Here is an 18,423-nt window from a genome sequence, read left to right as displayed (position 1 = left end):
CCTCGTGTGCTCATCTCCATCCTCTCTGCCCAGAATGGCTTAACAGCAGCGGGAGGGGGATGCAGAAGAAGTGGAGGAGAGGGACAGAGAGGGTGGGGGGCTGCACCTCTTCTAGAGTGTGCAAGCGAGAGAAGGAAGGACAGCTTAACCCGTCTCCCATTGTCCCCAGTCAGCCTGGCGAAGGGAGCGCCATCCAGTTGATCTGGAGGGCACCAGCTGGGTTATTCAGATCTCCATAAATCTCCCCCTTCCCCTCAATTCGGTGTCCTTTTCTCCACTTTTACAGATACAACATTACGACTGGCCTTTACCCCTTTGAAGGCGATAATATTTATAAATTGTTCGAAAACATTGGGAAAGGGGACTACACGATTCCTGAGGATTGTGGTCCTCCGCTTTCAGATCTCCTTAGAGGTGAGTGCCCCCCCTCTGTCAAAAAGGGCAGGGAGGGGGATTGCTTGCTTCACAGGGAAAGCTGCCCCACCCACCCCGGCGCCAGCCCATGTGTGAATATCAGAGAAGTATCGATAGATGGGTTAGCTTTCTGAACAGCCTTCCTCAGCCCAGTGCCCCACAGGCGCTTTGGATTGCAACTCCCACCACCCTCAGTTATTGGCCCTTCTGGCTGAGGTTGATGGGAGTTGGAGCCCCAAACACATTGGGAAAAGCTGCTTTAGGCTTTTGAATGCTCTCGATCTCTAACTTGACTCTCCAAAAGATAGCTAAGCTTGAAGTTAAAAGGAATTCAGGTGTGTGTGTGTGTGTGTGTCTGTCTGTCTTTATCCCACCTTTTGGCCTAGGGATTCTCTCTGACAACATAATAAGACAATCTAAAGAATGGAATGAAATTAAAGGCACAACTGAAAGCACAAGCAAAACTAAGTGATCCAAGTCCAGCTTTTGCATATCCAGATACCTGCCAAAACAGATATGTCAGTAGGCAAGGAGCGAGTGGGCCGTGTGTGCCTTTCTTGGAACTTTGGGACCATGAATGAAAAGGCCCCAGAGTTAACACGATAAAGCTTGTAGTTTTCCTTGTGAAAAAGCACCTTTTGTTGCCATTCTCCCCCACACACACACGATCGCTGTCTCTGTCGCTATCTTTCTATCTTTATCTCGCTATCTCTATTGCCATTGCTATCTTGTTATCTCTCTATCGCCCCCCCCCCCTCGCACATAGGGTACCATAGTGTTTCCCCTACAACCTTCCCTTGATGTCTGTAGTCCCAGGGCAACTGGCAGTGCTCAGGGTGAACAAACAAGCAATAATATTGAAGCACCTTGAGGACTAGCTGCTAGGGACGCTTAACAGCAGTGCACAGTTGACTCCACAGCCTGCTTGGGAGCCTTCAGGAGCTATCTGGCTGGCTGTTTTCAGCAACAGCATCCTGTACTGGATGGGCCCCTGTCTGGCCCAGCCGGCCAACCCTGAGAGATACGGGTCTCTTTCCATGCAGTTCAGCAATGACAAGCCTACTTTTCCTCCTCATAAACATGGACGTGTTCTGCTTCTAATCAGCCGTGTTCTTAAGAGAGGAGGCTTCTTTTTTTAAAGAACGAAACTGCAAAGGGAAATGGCTTAAAAGTGGCATCAAGATTCGAGAGTGAGGGGTGTGTGTGTGTGTGTGTGTGTGTGTGCATGTGAGTAAAGACTGAGCAAGAATGTTTTGAAGCTGAGATCCCAACGGGAGCCTTTTACGTAAGGGAAAGACACAGGCTGGAAATGACGGTGCTCTGAGGACGTGGCTCCCTTTTTCTGGGCTCTGCTCCGTATTCCTGTTGCTTCGGACGCAAGCTAGACTGCTAATAGGTCCTGTCTTCTGTGGCATTAGTAATGCGTCAATCGGCATTAAAACACATCCGTTCCACAAACCCACATCTGCTGGCAGGGGTTATTTCTAGGGCTAGTTTTAGGTGGATTTGGGGGAGGGAGGTGGAGGAGGAGACTTTAAAATAGTCCCCTCCTCAGCACAGCACACTTCAAAGCGTCGAATGGAGAGACAGCCCTGAAGCCACCATGCAATGCCCTCTGGGTGGGTGGCAGGGAGAGAGAAGCAGCTACGACACAGACACGAGTCTTGTGATGTTTGGGGTCCTGCTCTGTTTGGGAGGAGTCTTGTCCAGAGATCATCCCTGGCTAAACTTGGCATGGCTGGTGCCACGGCAGGGCCGCGGAAGGCAGGTGGGAATGCTGGGATGGGCCATGGAAGGGCCCCTCTTTGCATGCAGCACATCCCTGCTTTCTCCAGACAGAGCTAGGAAAGAATCAGGTCCAGAACCCTGGAGAGCCGCTGCTGCCAGTCAGTGTCGACAGTACTGGGCCAGATGGATGGTTCAGTTGCTCCGGAACTGCTGGAGCATTCTAAGGCCTCCTGTGAGGCCTTGGCAAGGCACTTTGCAGATAAAATTGATCAGATTAGGAGTGTTATTCCGTGTGCTGTGGATACAGTTAGTGAGCAAGAGGCGGTCTGTGGCAAACCGGTTTTGTGGGATCGGTTCCAGCTTCCTCCTCCTGATGAAGTGGACAAGGTGCTTTCATCTGCAAGGCCGACCACCTGCTTACTTGATCCTTGCCCATCTTGGCTCATTATGGGCTGCAGAGAGAGACTGGGTGAGGGGATCAGGGCGGTGGTGAATGCCTCCCTTGAGGAGGGAGTGATGCCATCAGCCCTCAAGGAGGCAGTGATAAGACCGCTCTTAAAGAAGCCCTCCTTGGATCCCCAAGTCTTGAACAACTTTCGCCCGGTCTCGAAGCTGCCATTTGGGGCAAGGTGACTAAGCGGGTGGTGGCAGTGCAGTTGAAGGCACACTTGGAAGAAGCTAATTATCTAGATCCATTTCATTTGGGCTTCAGGCCTGGGCATGAGACAGAAACTGCCTTGGTCGCCTTGGTGGATGATATGAGGAGGGCTCTGGATAGGGGTGAATGCTCCTTCCTTGTTCTCCTCGACCTCTCAGCGGCTTTTGATACCGTTGACCACGGTATCCTCTTGGACCGCCTGGAGAGGATGGGCATTGGAGACAACATATTACGGTGGTTCCGGTCCTTCCTCTGTGGCAGGTAGCAGAGGGTAGCACTGGGAGAGCAGGTGTTGGACCCGTGGCCGCTCACGCGTGGGGTGCCATGGGGTTCCATCCTCTCCCCGATGCTATTTAACATCTATGGGAAGCTGCTGGGGGCTATCATCAGGAGGTTTGGGGTGCGGTGTCATCAACATGCGGATGACACGGAGCTCTACCTCTCGTTCAAATGTTTACCAGGGTTGGCCGTGGAATCCCTGTCCGAATGTCTGGAGACGGTGAGTGGCTGGATGGGGAGGAATAAGCTGAAGCTGAACCCTGACAAGACCCAAGGTGCTTTTGTTGGAAGACAAGGGGAGGTTGGGGGATGTCGACCTGGTGTTGAATGGGGTACGGCTACCCTTGGAAGACCAGGTCCGCAGCCTGGGTGTCATTTTGGACTCCCAGTTGTCCATAGAGGCTCAGGTGTCAGCTGTGAGCCAGACAGCACTGTAGCAACGTCATCTGATACGGCGGCGGCAGCCCTTCCTTCCTGACCATCTGCTTCCATCAGTAGTACATGCCCTGGTCTCCTCTCATTTAGACTACTGTAATGCGCTCTACGTGGGGTTACCCTTGAAGATGGTTCGGAAGCTGCAGCTGGTGCAGAACGCGGCGGCTCGCCTGATTAAAGGCAGCCGCCAGCGTGATCACATCACTCCGGTGCTGAAGGAGTTGCACTGATTACTAGTTGTTTTCCGGGCCCAATTCAAGGTGTTGGTTTTGACCTTTAAAACCCTATGCGGTTCCGGCCCAGCCTATTTCAAGGAGCGCCTCCAGCTACACCAGACAGGCCGCTCAACAAGATCAGCCTCGGATGGCCTTCTCTCTGTCCCATCAGCCAGGACAGCCAGGCTGGTGAGGACAAGGGAGAGGGCCTTCTCTGTGGAGGCCCCCACTCTGTGGAACTCCCTCCCTAGGGAACTCCGCCATGCTCCCTCTTTAATGAGTTTCCACCATGCACTGAAAACTTGGTTATTCAGGCAGGCATTTGGGGTGGGTTAGGGTATTTTAAATAATGTTTTAATGTATAATTTTACTGTTTTAAATTGTACCATTGTACATCGCCCAGAGTGGCTGGGTGACCGGCCAGATGGGCGATTAAAAAATTTAATAAATAAAGTAGAAGACAGCTTCCGATGTTCCTGTGGAAGGCCCCAGGCTGTGTTTGCACAGTCGAGCTTAGAACAGGGGTGTAGAACCGGAGGTCCAGTCTGGCCCTTTGGAGTTCCCCCAGTGGCTAAGCTCCCTTCTCCCCAGCCCCTGGTCGCTTGGTGGTTTCTCGAGTTTCCTGATATTTCTGCCCCATCCTGTGAGGTCGAAACACCTCTCCTAAGGCTTCATGACTGGTGGGAAGAGCTTTAAGCGAAAATAGGCTAGTGTTTTGGGCCCCGAGAGTTTCTCTGAAATGGAATTGGAAAGAAATAAGGGTGGGATGTCTTTGGGGAGCAGCAGGGTGGATGTCAGATTCCTGGGGGTGGCAAGGGGTCTCCTGGCTCTCTTTCGGCCTCAGCAAGTGCTAGAAACCTGGTGGCTCCCCCCCCCCCCCCCGGTGAATCCCAAAGCTGGTGTGACGATTGAAGCTGCGCGAGCAGGGAACGTCCGGGACGCCAGTAGTCCTCTTAGTTAGGCATCAAAGAACAGCTGGGGCCCGCCAGATGTATTGGACCCCGACTCCCATTACTCCCAGCCAGCTGTGGTTGCTGGGAGTTGTACTCCCTTGCGTGCAGCCTATCAAGGAAACCATGGCTGCGTCAGCTGGGCTGCACTTCCTCCGTGGTTTCTGCAGGTGGCACTGCATGTCCAAGGTAATGGTGCCTTTCATTTTTGCACATTTCCAGCAGGCCTGGCTAGGAGTCCTTTGGTTCCTCCCTCTGTAACCTGCCTGTTGAACAGCCCCTCCTCCCAGTTAGAGCCATCTGCAGCAGCATTTTCATTCCTCCATTGCCAGGTCTCCTTTCTGCTTTGAAGAAGACACCATATCCCCCAGGACTGTTGCATCAAGACGTGCCTGGACCGCTTCTCTGGGCTAGCTGGCGTCAGCTTCTCTCTTGACAGGTGTTGCTATATCTTTAAGCTTTCTGTCCCGCCTCGTCCAACGGGTGTGTGAAAATGCAGGCTTGCACGGGACCCTGCCCTCCCAGGCTCTGGAGAGAGCAAAGCCCTGCCGAAACATTGGATTAAAACAGCCCCGTGGCCAGCTGTGCTTTTCCCGCTCCCTCCATTAAAAAGCCAGCCCAGGCAGGACGGCTTTTCCACACTTCCAGGAGAGGCTTTGCCTTGAGCTTTGGGCGAGGCTTTTCGGCAAGTCGGTTCCCACCGTTGGAGAGTTTGGTGTAATTGGGAGGGGTCACCTCTTGCAAGGCCAAACGTCGAGGTCTCAACAGCACCCTGGACATAATGCAGCAGCTACAGGACTTCTCTTCCCCTGCCTGGCCTTGCAAGGATGACCGCCAGCTAAGCAGACTGCTATGAGAAACCAAGTTCATTAAGTGTTATTTATTTAATAGCCAGACCTTTCCCCCAGGAGCTCAAGGTAGTGTAATGATTCTCTCCCTCTTTCTCCCCCCTTTCTCCTCACAATTGCCCTATGAGGTAGGCTAGCCTTGTGAGATTAGTGCAAGGTGCTTCGTAGCTGAGTGTGGGGTCTTCTCAGGCTTTTTCTATTTGCAGATATAACAAAAACAAACCAAAATGTAGGCGGACTGCAAAAGAGAAAAGGATGAACGTGTCATAAAACATATCCATACACAATCATTTACATCACCCTTAATAATGAAAAAAAAGAAAAGAGGGGAAAGAACCACTTAACGCTTCCATTTCAAAAATATACATTGATACAAGCAGCCATACAAGATTGGTGGCTCTAGGAGATGCGTTCGAATGTAGCAAAAGAAGTAAGATCTTCAGTCTGTTGAATGATAGGCATTGGGTATTCAGCCTTCCAAGGCCCAGTCTTTGCATCCTGACCACGTGGCCTCCTGTGAGCCTGAAGCCCCGCCCACCGAGGTTTTGGGGGCAGTCCTGCTGCTTCTCTGTGTGAATCACTGCTCCGACTTGGTCACCAGTGAAGGTGGTGGGTAAACGTTGCCCTCTGGTTGGATCATTCAGTCGCAGCTGAATTACTCACCCTGTGTGGGGTGCCTCTTGCGTTACTCACAGCTCTCTGCCTCATTGCAGTCAGGAGGTTCCCCCCCCCCCCCCGGATCAGTGACTCATGCAGTTACGCAAGGGCTGGACTGCTGCAAAAGGTCGGACGATTTGTGTTCTCTCTTTTCCGCCCTTCCCACGTACGCTTAAAATGTTAACCCTGAACAGCTGCTTCCCTGTCCTTCCAAGGAGACGCCCCCAACGCTAGCCCTAAGCCCGGGCCTGGAGCAGGGGCGGGTGCCAGTCTGCGCATCTGTCGTACCGCTGAGACTGCAGGTTCACTTTTCACCCCTTCAGGAGGAGAGGAAGACGGGAAAAGGAGAACACCTGTTTCCTCTCGGTGTGCATGTTTTGTCGCAAGCCTCCCTGTGCCTTTTAGCAATGGAAACCACGGCTGGCAGGTTTTTGCACACTTGTTCCGTACAGCAGGGGCTGCTGCTGTGCGCCGGGTTGCTGTCTTGCCTGCCACGGCGCTTGGCTCCTGGCCCACTTCCCTTCCAGCCGACACCCCTGCCTCCGAACACCCAGGTGGACTTCCCTTGCTCAGCTGGCTGGAGGAGAGCAGAGAAGCCGCAGTTGGGCTTTGAGAGTGTTTCTCCCTCCCCCCGTCCCCAAGCCCCTCGGGCAAGCTGCAGTAATGAAAGGTGTGCCAAGCAGAAGCCAAACTGGAGAGATCAAAGCATTCTCCCTGGCCAGATGGATGTGTGGGAAGTGACTGCCACGACATGCCACCTCTGGCAGTGCCTGGCCCTGTTTTTGTCTGCCCTGGTCAAAATTCAGGACCTGGTCAGTTGGCTGGCTGAATTACTGCTGAATCTAGAAGTTGTGCTTTGTTTGAAACCATTCATTTCTTAGAAAACTGCCAGAGAATGACATTTGTTCTCAAAGAACAAAACCCAAGCTGCTGTCTTCTAGAACGCCCTGGTCCCTTCCAGAAGCCACACAAGACAGGCCCATTTCTGGATGCAGCAAACACAACGGACTGGCCCTTGTGACCTGTGATTATTTTTTTTTGCTTTGTGCTCCCCTTCTGAAACATGGAGGCTCCTTCCCCATGTTTCTTTTCAGAGATGCTCACACATTGCCTGAGGAGAAGCTCAAGTTGGAGAGGTGGGGGTGGGCAAATTCTGGGAAGAGCTTGCAGGGCAGGCAGTATTTGCTCCTAAATGAGGTGGGCGAGGGGGTGGGGGGGGTGAGAGAGAAAGAGCAGCTGAGACGAAGCTGACTCAATTTCGGTTGGCCACCCTTAATTACTAGTGAATGGACCGAGCTTTGCACAGGTGGAATAGCCCTTTGTTAGATACAGCAAAGCCTTCAAGCAGAGTTATGCACCTGTCAGAGCTGAAGCTATTGTGCCTGCCCCAGCTGAGTGAAGCCAGGCTGGCTAGTACCCCTAGGCACGGATCCTGCCATGGGGCACCCCTGTGGCCCCCTGAGGGAGGGGTCTGCCCACCTCATCCCCCTGTGGGGAGGTGTCCCACAGCAGGTGTAAGGGAGAGGGCAGGCCTCTAACTCTCTTCCTCAGCCTTCTGATCTCCCCTGGTGGTTAGAGCGTTGGACTTGGACTTGGGAGATCCGGGTTTTTATTTATTTATTTATTTACAATATTTATATCCCGTTCCATATCAGAAGGTTTCGGAGCGGTCAACAACAGGTTAAAAGACTAAGACACCAGGTTAGAAGAGTTAAAACATTTTTTTTTAAAGACAACTCCCAAGAGGGCCAAATTTAATTAACTGCGGCTGGTCGTGCAAGGAAGGCCTCTCGAAAGAACAGCATCTTCAAGAGGTGCTGGAAGCCACACAATGTTGGCACTTCCCTGCCCTCCAAAGGCAGGGAGTTCCACAGGAAGGGGGCCACCACGCTGAAGGTCCTCACTTGGCCATGAAGCTCACCAGGTGACTTAGCCTGACTCTTCGCCTGACCCACCTCACAGGGTTGTTGTGAGGATGAAATGAAGAGGAGGAGAGGGATCACGTACGCTGCCTTGGATTCCCCGCCAGAGGGGACAAAGTCAGAATATAAATGTAATGCTTGATGAAAGCAATTATAAACAAATAAAAACAAATATGAACGTAAATAAAAATGAACATAAATGAAAACAGCTCTACCAATTAAAAAATGAATATAATAAAAGCGATTAACAATAGGCAGCCGAATTGTATTTTAAGTTAGAAGAGGAGGAGGAACAAATTATAAGGATAATAACCAAAGGTGGAAGTGAGTGCGCATGTGTCTGCATGCATGTGTGAAAGCCGAGCACAAGGGGTTTTTTGTTGTTGTTCGGAGACAGGCTGAAACACAGAAAGCTTTTGATCTGGGACAGCTTGCGCGTGCTCATATTTCAGATGTGACCCAAAAGGGTCAGTGGATCAGGAAGAGCAAAACCTTGGGACTTCCTGGCTCCTCTGCTCCCCCCCCCCAATTTCTAGATGTCCAAACCTATCCTTGGGGAGAAGCTCTAGTTTAAAACGTGAGCAGAGAACTTCTTAAGCACAGCCCCTTCTGCTCCCCCCCACCCTGCATTGCATATATGAGATCCTTTCCAAACTGTGCGTTTTGTGGAATTGTATCCAGAACTCTGTGCATGAAGGGTGGAATTCCTGTGCACGTATAGACATGAAAAAGGTCCTACAGGTCCCAGCTTTCCCCAGCATTTAGTCATTTTTTTTCTGTCTAAATGTGCGTACAATTGTGCCCTCAATCCCCTAAGCTTTGGAGATGAGCTACCACCCCACTCTTTCTTGCACTACATGGGAGGGATTGGGGAAGGGTCTGGCTGTGGTTTAGTCCCTAATTTATATGCCCCTCCCCTTTCTTTCCTTCCAGGAATGCTTGAATATGACCCAGCCAAGAGATTTTCAATACAACAGATACGACATCACAAGTGAGTGCTTGTTTCTTGGTTTCGTTCGTTTGTGTTTTATGACTAAGCGCGCATGTTAATTCCTCCTCTCTTACTTACTGGGAGGGAGCAAAGGACATGGGGTGATGAGTAAGCCTATTTTTATTTTTAAAATGTGCGTCCTGTGCAGTTTCAGTTCTGAAAGCCTTTGGGGTGCCTTCCCGGTCCTGCTCAATCGATAACAGACAGTGAGGTCAGTTAACATCTCACCCTTAAACAGAAGAAAATGTTGCATTATTGTAATCAAAGCCACAGCGGCTGTGGAATTTCCCAGCAGTCCTAGTAGGGTCAGAACTCTGTATCCCAGGGCTGCAAAACTTTGGCCTACAACTCTCAGCATTCCTGGCTGTTGACCATGTTGGCCGGGGCTTATGGGAGTTGAAGTCCAAAACATATGGAGGGCACAAGGTTGGGGAAGTCTGGTTTCCTGGCAGCAGGCCTTGGGCAAATGTCTTTCCCATCACCTTGGTGCCTGGCCCTGCTTCCGTTTTTAATCTGGAGATGCCAGGGACTGAACCTGCTGGGACCTTCTGTATGCAAAGCACATGATTTCCCCCCGCCCGACCGCTGTCCACTGGCACCTGGCTTTCAAGAGGTAGATTACCTCTGCACTGAGAGGCTCCTTCCCCGCCCCTCTGCAGTTCTGAGGGGCGTATTCGCCCTGCTGCCCTCGCTCAGTTTCCTGGTTTCTCCGCCCACGTAGGGCCATGAGCATTTGTGGCGAGCTAACCCAGCTGAAAATGAAGAGCCGTCTCCAGAGACTGCACTGATGCAGGCTGTTCTCTGTGCTGTCTGTTCAGCGCAGAGTTTGAGCGCTTGCAAAGGACATGCATCCCCTCTTAATAGGGCCTTCCAGCCTACTTTTTGGGGGTTTTAAGTCCCCACTGGCCCAGAGTTACTTGGAGGGATGTGGCTCAGCCACACTTTGCCCGGTGCTTCACTTGCAAGATGAGAGCGGTAGACTCCAGCTTGTCTGGTGGAGCGCTCAAACCCTGTTACATTCACCCTCTTCTCTCTCTTTCTCTTCTCCTTGCCCTGGAGGTACCTCCAGCTGTACCCTGGCGCGCTCTCTATTTCACCAGCACCCAAGGAAAGGTCGTGCCGGCAGGAGAAACGGGGAACATACTCAGGGCCAGGGCTGGTCTTGGGGGGTGGGGGGAAGTCCGGCATTGTCGGGCACTCTCTTGGACCCACTGCTGACCCCCAGGGTCCCCTGGCCCTTCTCCTCTTCCTCCTTGTAGTTACTGCCGGTTCATCTGCTCTCTCCAAGCAGGGAGGAGGTTGAGAAGCATCCCCTGTTTGCCCAGCACACTCCTCTGGCCTTCTGTGCTGATTGGGCCCAGAGGGAGAAGCAGGAAAGTGGGCAGCAGTGAGGCGGAAGAGAAGGGTGCAAACCCCCCCCCCATTGGAACAGAGCACTGCTCTGGATTGTCCATGCAGACCAAGATTCTGAAGGGATGCAGAATGCGCTTCCTGAACCTTCACTTCCACACTCTGAAAAAATAATAATTCTGGCCTTTACGGCTGTGCAGATACACTTAGAATCATAGAATCATAGAATAGTAGGGTTGGAAGGGGCCTACAAGGCCATCGAGTCCAACCCCCTGCTCAATGCAGGAATCCAAGTCAGAGCATCCCTGACAAATGGCTGTCCAGCCTCGTCTTGAAGGCCTCCAGTGTGGGAGAGCCCACCACCTCCCCAGGTAATTGGTTCCATTGCCGTATTGCTCTGACACTCAGGAAGTTTTTCCTGATGTTCAGTCGGAATCTGGCTTCCTGTAACTTGAGCCCATTATTCCGTGTCCTGCACTCTGGGATGATCAAGAAGAGATCCTGGCCTTCTTCTCTGTGACAACCTTTCAAGTACTTGAAGAGCGCTATCATATCTCCCCTCAGTCTTCTCTTCTCAAGGCTAAACATGCCCAGTTCTTTCAGTCTCTCTTCATAGGGCTTTGTTTCCAGTCCCCTGATCATCTTTGTTGCCCTCCTTTGAACCCTCTCCAGCTTGTCTGCATCCTTCTTAAAGTGTGGTGCCCAGAACTGGACACAGTACTCCAGATGAGGCATCACTTGGCAAAGCACAGGTGATGCCTGCTGAAATGGCAAAGGTGACAGGGGCAACTGGGCAAGATGGGTAGTGGTTGGGGTTTCCCCTTACTCCTGCGATGTCTAGCAATGCCTGAATAAACAGTGCAAAGCGAGATCAGCCTTAAGTGAGATCAGCCCCTGCGAGGTAGGTGGGTTGCAGGCTTCAGCCTTCCTTGGTCCGGAATTTGGAACACCTGGGTGCAGGAAGGTCTTGGCAGGAAGAGCCCCCGAGCTGCTGGCCCTCACCTTACTTCCTCGGAGATGGCGAACTGGCTACCTCCCCCAGGGGAGTAGCATGCACGGGTTAAAAAGGTAAAGGTAAAGATGTCCCCAACCAGTCGTGTCCGACTCTAGGGTGTGGTGCTCATCCCCGTTTCTAAGCCGAAGAGCCAGCGTTGTCCGAAGACGCTTCCGTGGTCATGTGGCCGGCATGACTGAACACCGAGGTGCACGGAACGCTGTTACCTTTCCCGCCAAGGCGGTACCTATTTTGTTGTTGTTGTTGTTCAGTCGTTCAGTCGTGTCCGACTCTTGGTGACCCCATGGACCATAGCACGCCAGGCCTTCCTGTCCTGCGCTCTCTCCCGGAGCATGCTCAAGTTCATATTCATTGCATCCGTGATGCTATCTAGCCATCTCATCCTCTGCTGTCCCCTTCTCCTTTTGCCTTCAGTCTTTCCCAGCATCAGGGTCTTTTCCAGGGAGTTTTCTCTTCGCATTAGGTGGCCAAAATATTTGAGCTTCAGCTTCGGTATCTGTCCTTCCAATGAGCACTCAGGGTTGATTTCCTTTAGGATTGACTGATTTGACCTCCTTGCAGTCCAGGGGACTCGTAAGAGTCTTCTTCAGCACCACAGTTCGAAAGCATCAATTCTTCAGCGCTCAGCCTTCCTTATAGTCCAGCTCTCACAGCCATACATTACTACTGGGAAAACCATAGCTTTGATTAGACGGACCTTTGTCAGCAAGGTGATGTCTCTGCTTCTTACTATGCTGTCTAGGTTTGCCATAGCTTTCCTCCCAAGGAGCAAGCGTCTTTTAATTTCATGGCTACAGTCACCGTCTGCGGTGATCTTGGAGCCCAAGAAAGTAAAATCTGTCACTGCTTCCATTTCTTCCCCTTCTATATGCCAGGAAGTGAGGGGGCCACATGCCATGATCTTCGTTTTTTTAATGTTGAGTTTCAAACCAGCTTTTACACTCTCCTCTTTCACCCTCAACAAGAGGCTCTTGAGATCCTCTTCGCTTTCTGCCATTAGGGTGGTATCGTCTGCATATCGGAGGTTGTTGATAATTCTCCCAGCAATCTTAATTCCGACCTCTGATTCATCCAACCCGGCATTTCTCATGATGTACTCTGCATATAAGTTAAATAAGCAGGGCGACAATATGCAGCCTTGTCGTACTCCTTTCCCAATTTTGAACCAATCAGTTGTTCCATCTCTGGTTCTTACTGTTGCTTCTTGGCCCTCGTACAGGTTTCTCAGGAGACAGGTAAGGTGGTCTGGTACTCTCATCACTTTAAGAATTTGCCACAGTTTGTTGTGATCCACACAATCAAAGGCTTTAGCGTAGTCAATGAAGCAGAAATAGACGTTTTTCTGGAATTCTCTTGCTTTCTCCATGATGCAGCGAATGTTGGCGATTTGATCTCTAGTTCCTCTGCCTCTTCGAAACCCAGCTTGTACTTCCGGTAGTTCTCGGTTCGCATACTGCTGAAGCCTAGCTTGTAGGATTTTGAGCATCACCTTGCTGGCATGTGAAATGAGCGCAATTGTGCAGTAGTTTGAACACTCTTTGGCATTGCCCTTCTTTGGAATTGGAATGTAAACTGACCTTTTCCAGTCTTGTGGCCACTGTTGAGTGTTCCAGATTTGTTGGCATATTGAATGCAGCACTTTAACAGCATCATCTTTTAAGATTTTAAATAGCTCAGCTGGAAGACTGTCATCTCCGCTAGCTTTGTTGTTACTAATGCTTCCTAAGGCCCACTTGACTTCACTCTCGAGGATGTCCGGCTCAAGTTCAGTGACCACACTATCATGGCTATCAGGGACATTCAGATCTTTCCTGTATAGTTCTTCTGTGTATTCTTCCCACCTCTTCTTAATCTCATCTGCTTCTGTTAGGTCCCTGCCTTCTTTGTCCTTTATCATGCCCGTCTTTGCACAAAATGTTCCCTTGAGATCTCCGATTTTCTTGAAGATATCTCTAGTCTTTCCCATTCTGTTGTTTTCCTCGATTTCTTTGCATTGTTCATTTAAGAAGGCCTTCTTGTCTCTCCTTGCTATTCTGTGGAACTCTGCATTCAGTTGGATATATCTTCCCCTTTCTCCCTTGCTTTTCGCTTCCCTTCTTTCGTGAGCTCCTTGTAAAGCCTCATCAGACAGCCACTTGGCTTTCTTGCATTTCTTTTTCTTTGGGATGGATTTCGTTGCTGCCTCCTGAACAATGTTACGGACCTCCGTCCATAGTTCCTCAGGCACTCTGTCTATCAGGTCTAATCCCTGAAATCTATTCCTCACCTCCACTGTATATTCATCAGGGATATGATTTAGGTCATACCTGAATGGTTTAGTGGTTTTCCCTACGTTCTTCAATTTAAGCCGAAATTTTGCAAGAAGCAGCTCATGACCTGAGCCACAGTCAGCTCCAGGTCTTGTTTTGACTGACTGTATGTAGCTTCTCCATCTTTGGCTGCAAAGGACATAATCAATCTGATTTCGATACTGACCATCTGGTGATGTCCATGTGTAGAGTCGCCTCTTGTGCTGTTGGAAAAGAGTGTTTGCTATGATCAGCATGTTCTCTTGGCAAAACTCTATTAGCTTTTGTCCTGCTTCATTTTGTACACCAAGGCCATGCTTGCCTGTTATCCCGGTGATTTCTTGACTTCCTACTTTAGCATTCCAATCCCCTATGATGAAGAGGACATCTTTTTTTGGTGTTCGTTCTAGAAGGTGTTGTAGGTCTTCATAGAACCGATCAACCTCAGCTTCTTCGGCCTCAGTGGTTGGGGCATAGACTTGAATTACTGTGATGTTGAATGGTTTGCCTTGGATTCGTACTGAGATCATTCTATCATTTTTAAGATTGTACCCCAGTACTGCTTTTCCCACCCTTTTGTTGACTATGAGCGCTACTCCATTTCTTCTAAGGGATTCTTGCCCACAATAGTAGATATGATGGTCACCTGAATTAAATTCGCCCATGCCTGTCCATTTTAGTTCGCTGATTCCCAAGATGTCGACGTTCAATCTTGCCATCTCATGTTTGACCACCTCCAGCTTACCTTGATTCATTGATCTGACATTCCAGGTTCCTAAACAATATTGTTCTTTACAGCATCGGATTTTCTTTTCACCACCAGACACATCCACAGCTGAGTGTCCTTTCGGGTTTGACCCAGCCACTTCACTCTTTCTGGCGCTACTTGGAAATACCCTCTGCTCTTCCCCAGTAGCATATTGGACACCTTCCGACCTGAGGGGCTCATCTTCCGGCGTCATACCTTTTAGCCTTGTGATACGTTCCATGGGGTTTTCTTGGCAGGAATCCTGGAGTGGGTTGCCATTTCCTTCTCCAGTGGACCACATTTTGTCAGAACTCTCTGCCATGACCTGTCCGTCTTGGGTGGCCCTGCACGGCATAGCTTATGGCTTCACTGAGTTACGCAAGCCCCTTCGCCACAACAAGGCAGTGATCCATGAAGGGGGGTACCTATTTATCTACTTGCAATTTCTTGCTTTCGAACTGCTAGATTGGCAGATGTTAAAACAGGTGCTGATACACAGACCCTGTTTTGGTGCCCTGGCAGTGCTAAGGAGGATCCCGGGGCCTGTGGAGAGCAGGCTTTGCAGCTGCAAAGCCCCCTGTGCCAGGGCTCTTGAGCATGCTGAAAGTTCCCAGGGGCAGCAGGGCTGGGATCTGGCTTTCCTGTCTGCATTTGGCTTCGAGGCCTTGGCTGTGGCAGTGCTCAGGGTGGGCTGCGAGGCACAGCAGCGGCTGTGGGGCCCTCTCCCACCAATCCAGGCAGCCCTGCCTGTCGAGAAGGCCCATCGTTTTAACGCCTCCAGTCATGCGCGCGCACTGGCCCGTTTGCCCTAGGTGATACGGAGCAGAGCAAGAGGAAGGGGGCGAGGCGCTCCAGCCTGGGATTCAGCCCTGCGCAGCTGGTGACAGAGTGTGAGCTGTGAAGCAGGAAGCATTGACAGGGGCGCTGCTGTTTTGAGGGTATTGATCACATTGTACTTGCTGTCGGGTGCTTTTTCGGATGGTTAAGGTGCATGCAAAAGTGAGGGCTGCCGTTCCAGTTTGCTTCCTCCCTGAACTGGGGGAGGGGAGTGGGACCTGACTCAGTGGTCGAGCCCCTTCTTTGCAGGCCGAAGGTCCCAAGTTCGATCCCTGGCATCTCCAGGGAGGGCTGGGAAAACCCTTGCCTGAAACCCCGGAGAGCCATTCCTGCCAGTCGGTCTCAACTGTGCTGGGCTAGGCAGACCAAGGGTCCAACTTGGTATGAGGCCGTTTCCTCTGAACTCTGTTGATGTGCTCGGGCTGGGCAGGACCCCCTCGCCTGCTCTGCTGCTTCCTTGTCTAGCAACATGCAGACTGTTCTGGCCCACCTGGCGGGCTGTCTTCAGGGTGGTGGAGATGCAGCATGCGCAGAGATCAGGGCAGTTAGAAAAGGCAAAGTATTTCTCCAAGCGTCATCTTCATAACTTTAGAGGCTTCCTAGTCCAGCACTTCTGTTATCAAGCTGTCAAGTCAGGATTTGGGCTCAGGCAGCCTCAGGGTGCTTGCCACCCTTTCCTTCCTCTTTTTATTAACCTCCCAAAAGTGCTGAAAGGGGAGATCAACTTGGAGAGTCCCAGAGCTTGCTTTGACTTGGCCGTGCATCTATACAGTTCGGGGTATATTTCTGAAAAACTGATTCTGTGGTTTAGATGTTCCCCCATTCTCCTAAAACAGCCTTCTCCAACCTGGCACTCTGCAAATGTGTTGGACTACAATTCCCATCATGCTCTCCCAACACATCTGCAGGTTAGGGAAGACTGCCTAAATAGAGGAGAGAAACCATCTCTGCTCTGCTTTGTTTACTTGCTCTGAATGACAGTCTTGTTCTCTCCCTCCCTCCCTCCCTCCCTTGCCTTTTCCTTCTCATCCTCGCCAGCATGGTTGCATATGCAAATGTTTGAATATAATCTCCCCGAGGGCTAGAATCAATATTGCTCTGCAGGTTTCCGCTATTATCCAAACCTATTTTTACTCCTTCGATAAGTAGGGCGAAGAGTGGGGGGAGAGGGAGACCAGTTTTAAAATAGAGCAGAACATGGACTCCTGCGTTTTAGCCACCTGCACGTATCACCATGCTCCTTTAAAAAAAAAAAATCACGTTCTGTTTTTCCCCCCCAGTTTGTGCCAATCCTGGGATAGAAGCCATTCGAGGCAGTCAGTAGATAACTTTCTCTCTCTTTTTTTTTAATATAAACTGATTGGTTTAAAAATCAATCTCCCAAGTTTAAAAACATGATTTACCTCTTGCAAAACATCGACAGAGGTGGTTTTCTGAGGGAGACACCATAGCTCAGTAGTAGAGCCCCTGCTTTGCATGCAGAAGGTCCTGGGCTCGATCCCTGGTGTGTACAGGTAGAGCTGGGGAAAACTCCTGCCTGAAACCTTGGAGAGCTGCTGCTGCCAGTCAGTGCTGACAATACTGGGCTGGATGGACCAAGGGCCTGGTTTTGTGTATTTCTATCCTTTCATTTTAAGTATGATGAAATGAATGTGGCTTGGACACGCTACAGGGCAGGGACCTCATCTGTATTACTCTGTAAAATAGTAGCCCATCGGGGGGGGTGTACACATACATACATATAGTTCCTGCCCTCATTATTCTTGGTGAGGCACCAGTCACTCAGCTTTAGTGGAGTGTCAAGTGAGGTACATGGGAAGCTGCCTTCTACCGAGTCAGACCATGGGTCCATCCAGCCCAGTATTGTTGGCACTGACCGGCAGCAGCTGCTCTCCGGGGTTTCAGGCAGGAGTTTTCCCCAGCCCTACTTGTAGACACTGGGGATCGAACCCAGGACCTTCTGCATGCAAAGCAAGGGCCTTGCCTCTGAGCTATGGCCATGCCCCAAATTGTGTGGCTCCTACCATTCAAGCTATAAAACCGTCTTTTCCCAGCCTGGCTCCCTCCAGAGGGGTTGACCTGCAGCTCCCATCATACCCAGCAGGTTGGGGAAACGCTGATGTCAGCAGGCTTCAAATGGCCACAAAATACAGAGTTTAAAAAGCAAAACAATCCCAGCTAGAGATGGACCAGGAGCAAAAGTTCAGTGAATTCTTACAGCAGGCGGATCAGAACCGTAAGACCCAAGTGTTAATGGCCATTATTTCTAGGAAATCCTTCACCCTCCCAGGCAAACACCAAATGGCCAGAGCAGTGTTAGAAACTGGGTTTTGCAGCTATAAAAGGGCGGGGTGTGTATGTGCTTCCAGCTTCCCTGAGAGGCTGACCTGGTCCAAGACAATGGGAAAGCTGGCATGATCAAGGCCTCTGCTTCGTCCCCCGTGGCAGATGGCAAGAGAACCAGAGCCAGGCAGAGGGTGGCGTTATAGTTGGCCTCCAGTTCCACTGAGATGGAGCAGCCTGGGGTGGGTGCGGGATTAAGTTTCTTTCCCCTCCGTGGCCCTGAGAAGAACAGCTTTGTCAGAGGAAGAGAGGGCTGAGAGAGAGAGAGAGGTCCGGAGGGGGAGCGGGTGTGAAAGGTGGAAGCTGGCTTCCTTGTCCCCCACACTTGGGGCTCACATACGGGAGCAGGGCTCGCCCAGACAGGCAGACCTCCTGTCTGATCTGGGCAAGGTGATTAACATACAGGGCAAAATAAGGGCCATGGCACACTCCACGGAAGGAACAGCGCTCAGGAACGTGCTGCTCCGAGATCCAGAGGCCTTGGTACCGGCCCAGGCCCTGTCGAGAGGCAGTCAAGCCCAGAGACCCACGACAGAACTCATGCTCTCTGTGGGGAAACAGTAGAAGAATTGGAGGCTCTTCAGGGGCAGGGGAGGTGAACCAAGGGCCCCTGGGAGCCTGTCCCCACAGCCTTGCAGGAAGAATGCCATGGCAAGGGTAAGACCAACCTAGCGGCAGCGAAGGAATAGCTACAAAGATATCAAAAATTGGTGCCGGAGTTTAGCGTTTTCTCTCCTCCCTCCTG

At 51.0% G+C, this 18,423-nt stretch overlaps 1 protein-coding gene across 5 annotated transcripts in view; it reads left to right on the top strand.

Annotated features, from left to right (window-relative positions):
• LOC146333993 (serine/threonine-protein kinase STK11-like) overlaps positions 1–18,423 on the top strand; it is an 83,012-nt gene that overhangs the window by 39,487 nt on the left and 25,102 nt on the right. For 4 of the 5 annotated variants that reach the window (XR_014786426.1, XM_084825202.1, XM_084825204.1 and 1 more), the window contains 2 exons: positions 287–414; positions 9,040–9,097. Coding sequence is in view for 3 of the 5 variants with exons in the window: in XM_084825202.1 (XP_084681328.1) it covers positions 287–414; positions 9,040–9,097 (186 nt within the window). In the remaining 2 variants the exon portion in view is untranslated. Of the gene's footprint in view, positions 1–286; positions 415–3,261; positions 3,355–5,011; positions 5,119–9,039; positions 9,098–18,423 lie in introns of all 5 variants that reach the window. The other variant, XR_014786427.1, reaches the window with a different exon arrangement.

The sequence above is a fragment of the Heloderma suspectum genome, chromosome W (genome assembly GCF_057233095.1).
Source record: "Heloderma suspectum isolate Gila_16-S chromosome W, 16-S_ref, whole genome shotgun sequence".
Classification (NCBI taxonomy): domain Eukaryota; kingdom Metazoa; phylum Chordata; class Lepidosauria; order Squamata; family Helodermatidae; genus Heloderma; species Heloderma suspectum.
This window is presented reverse-complemented; position numbering and strand designations above follow the sequence as displayed.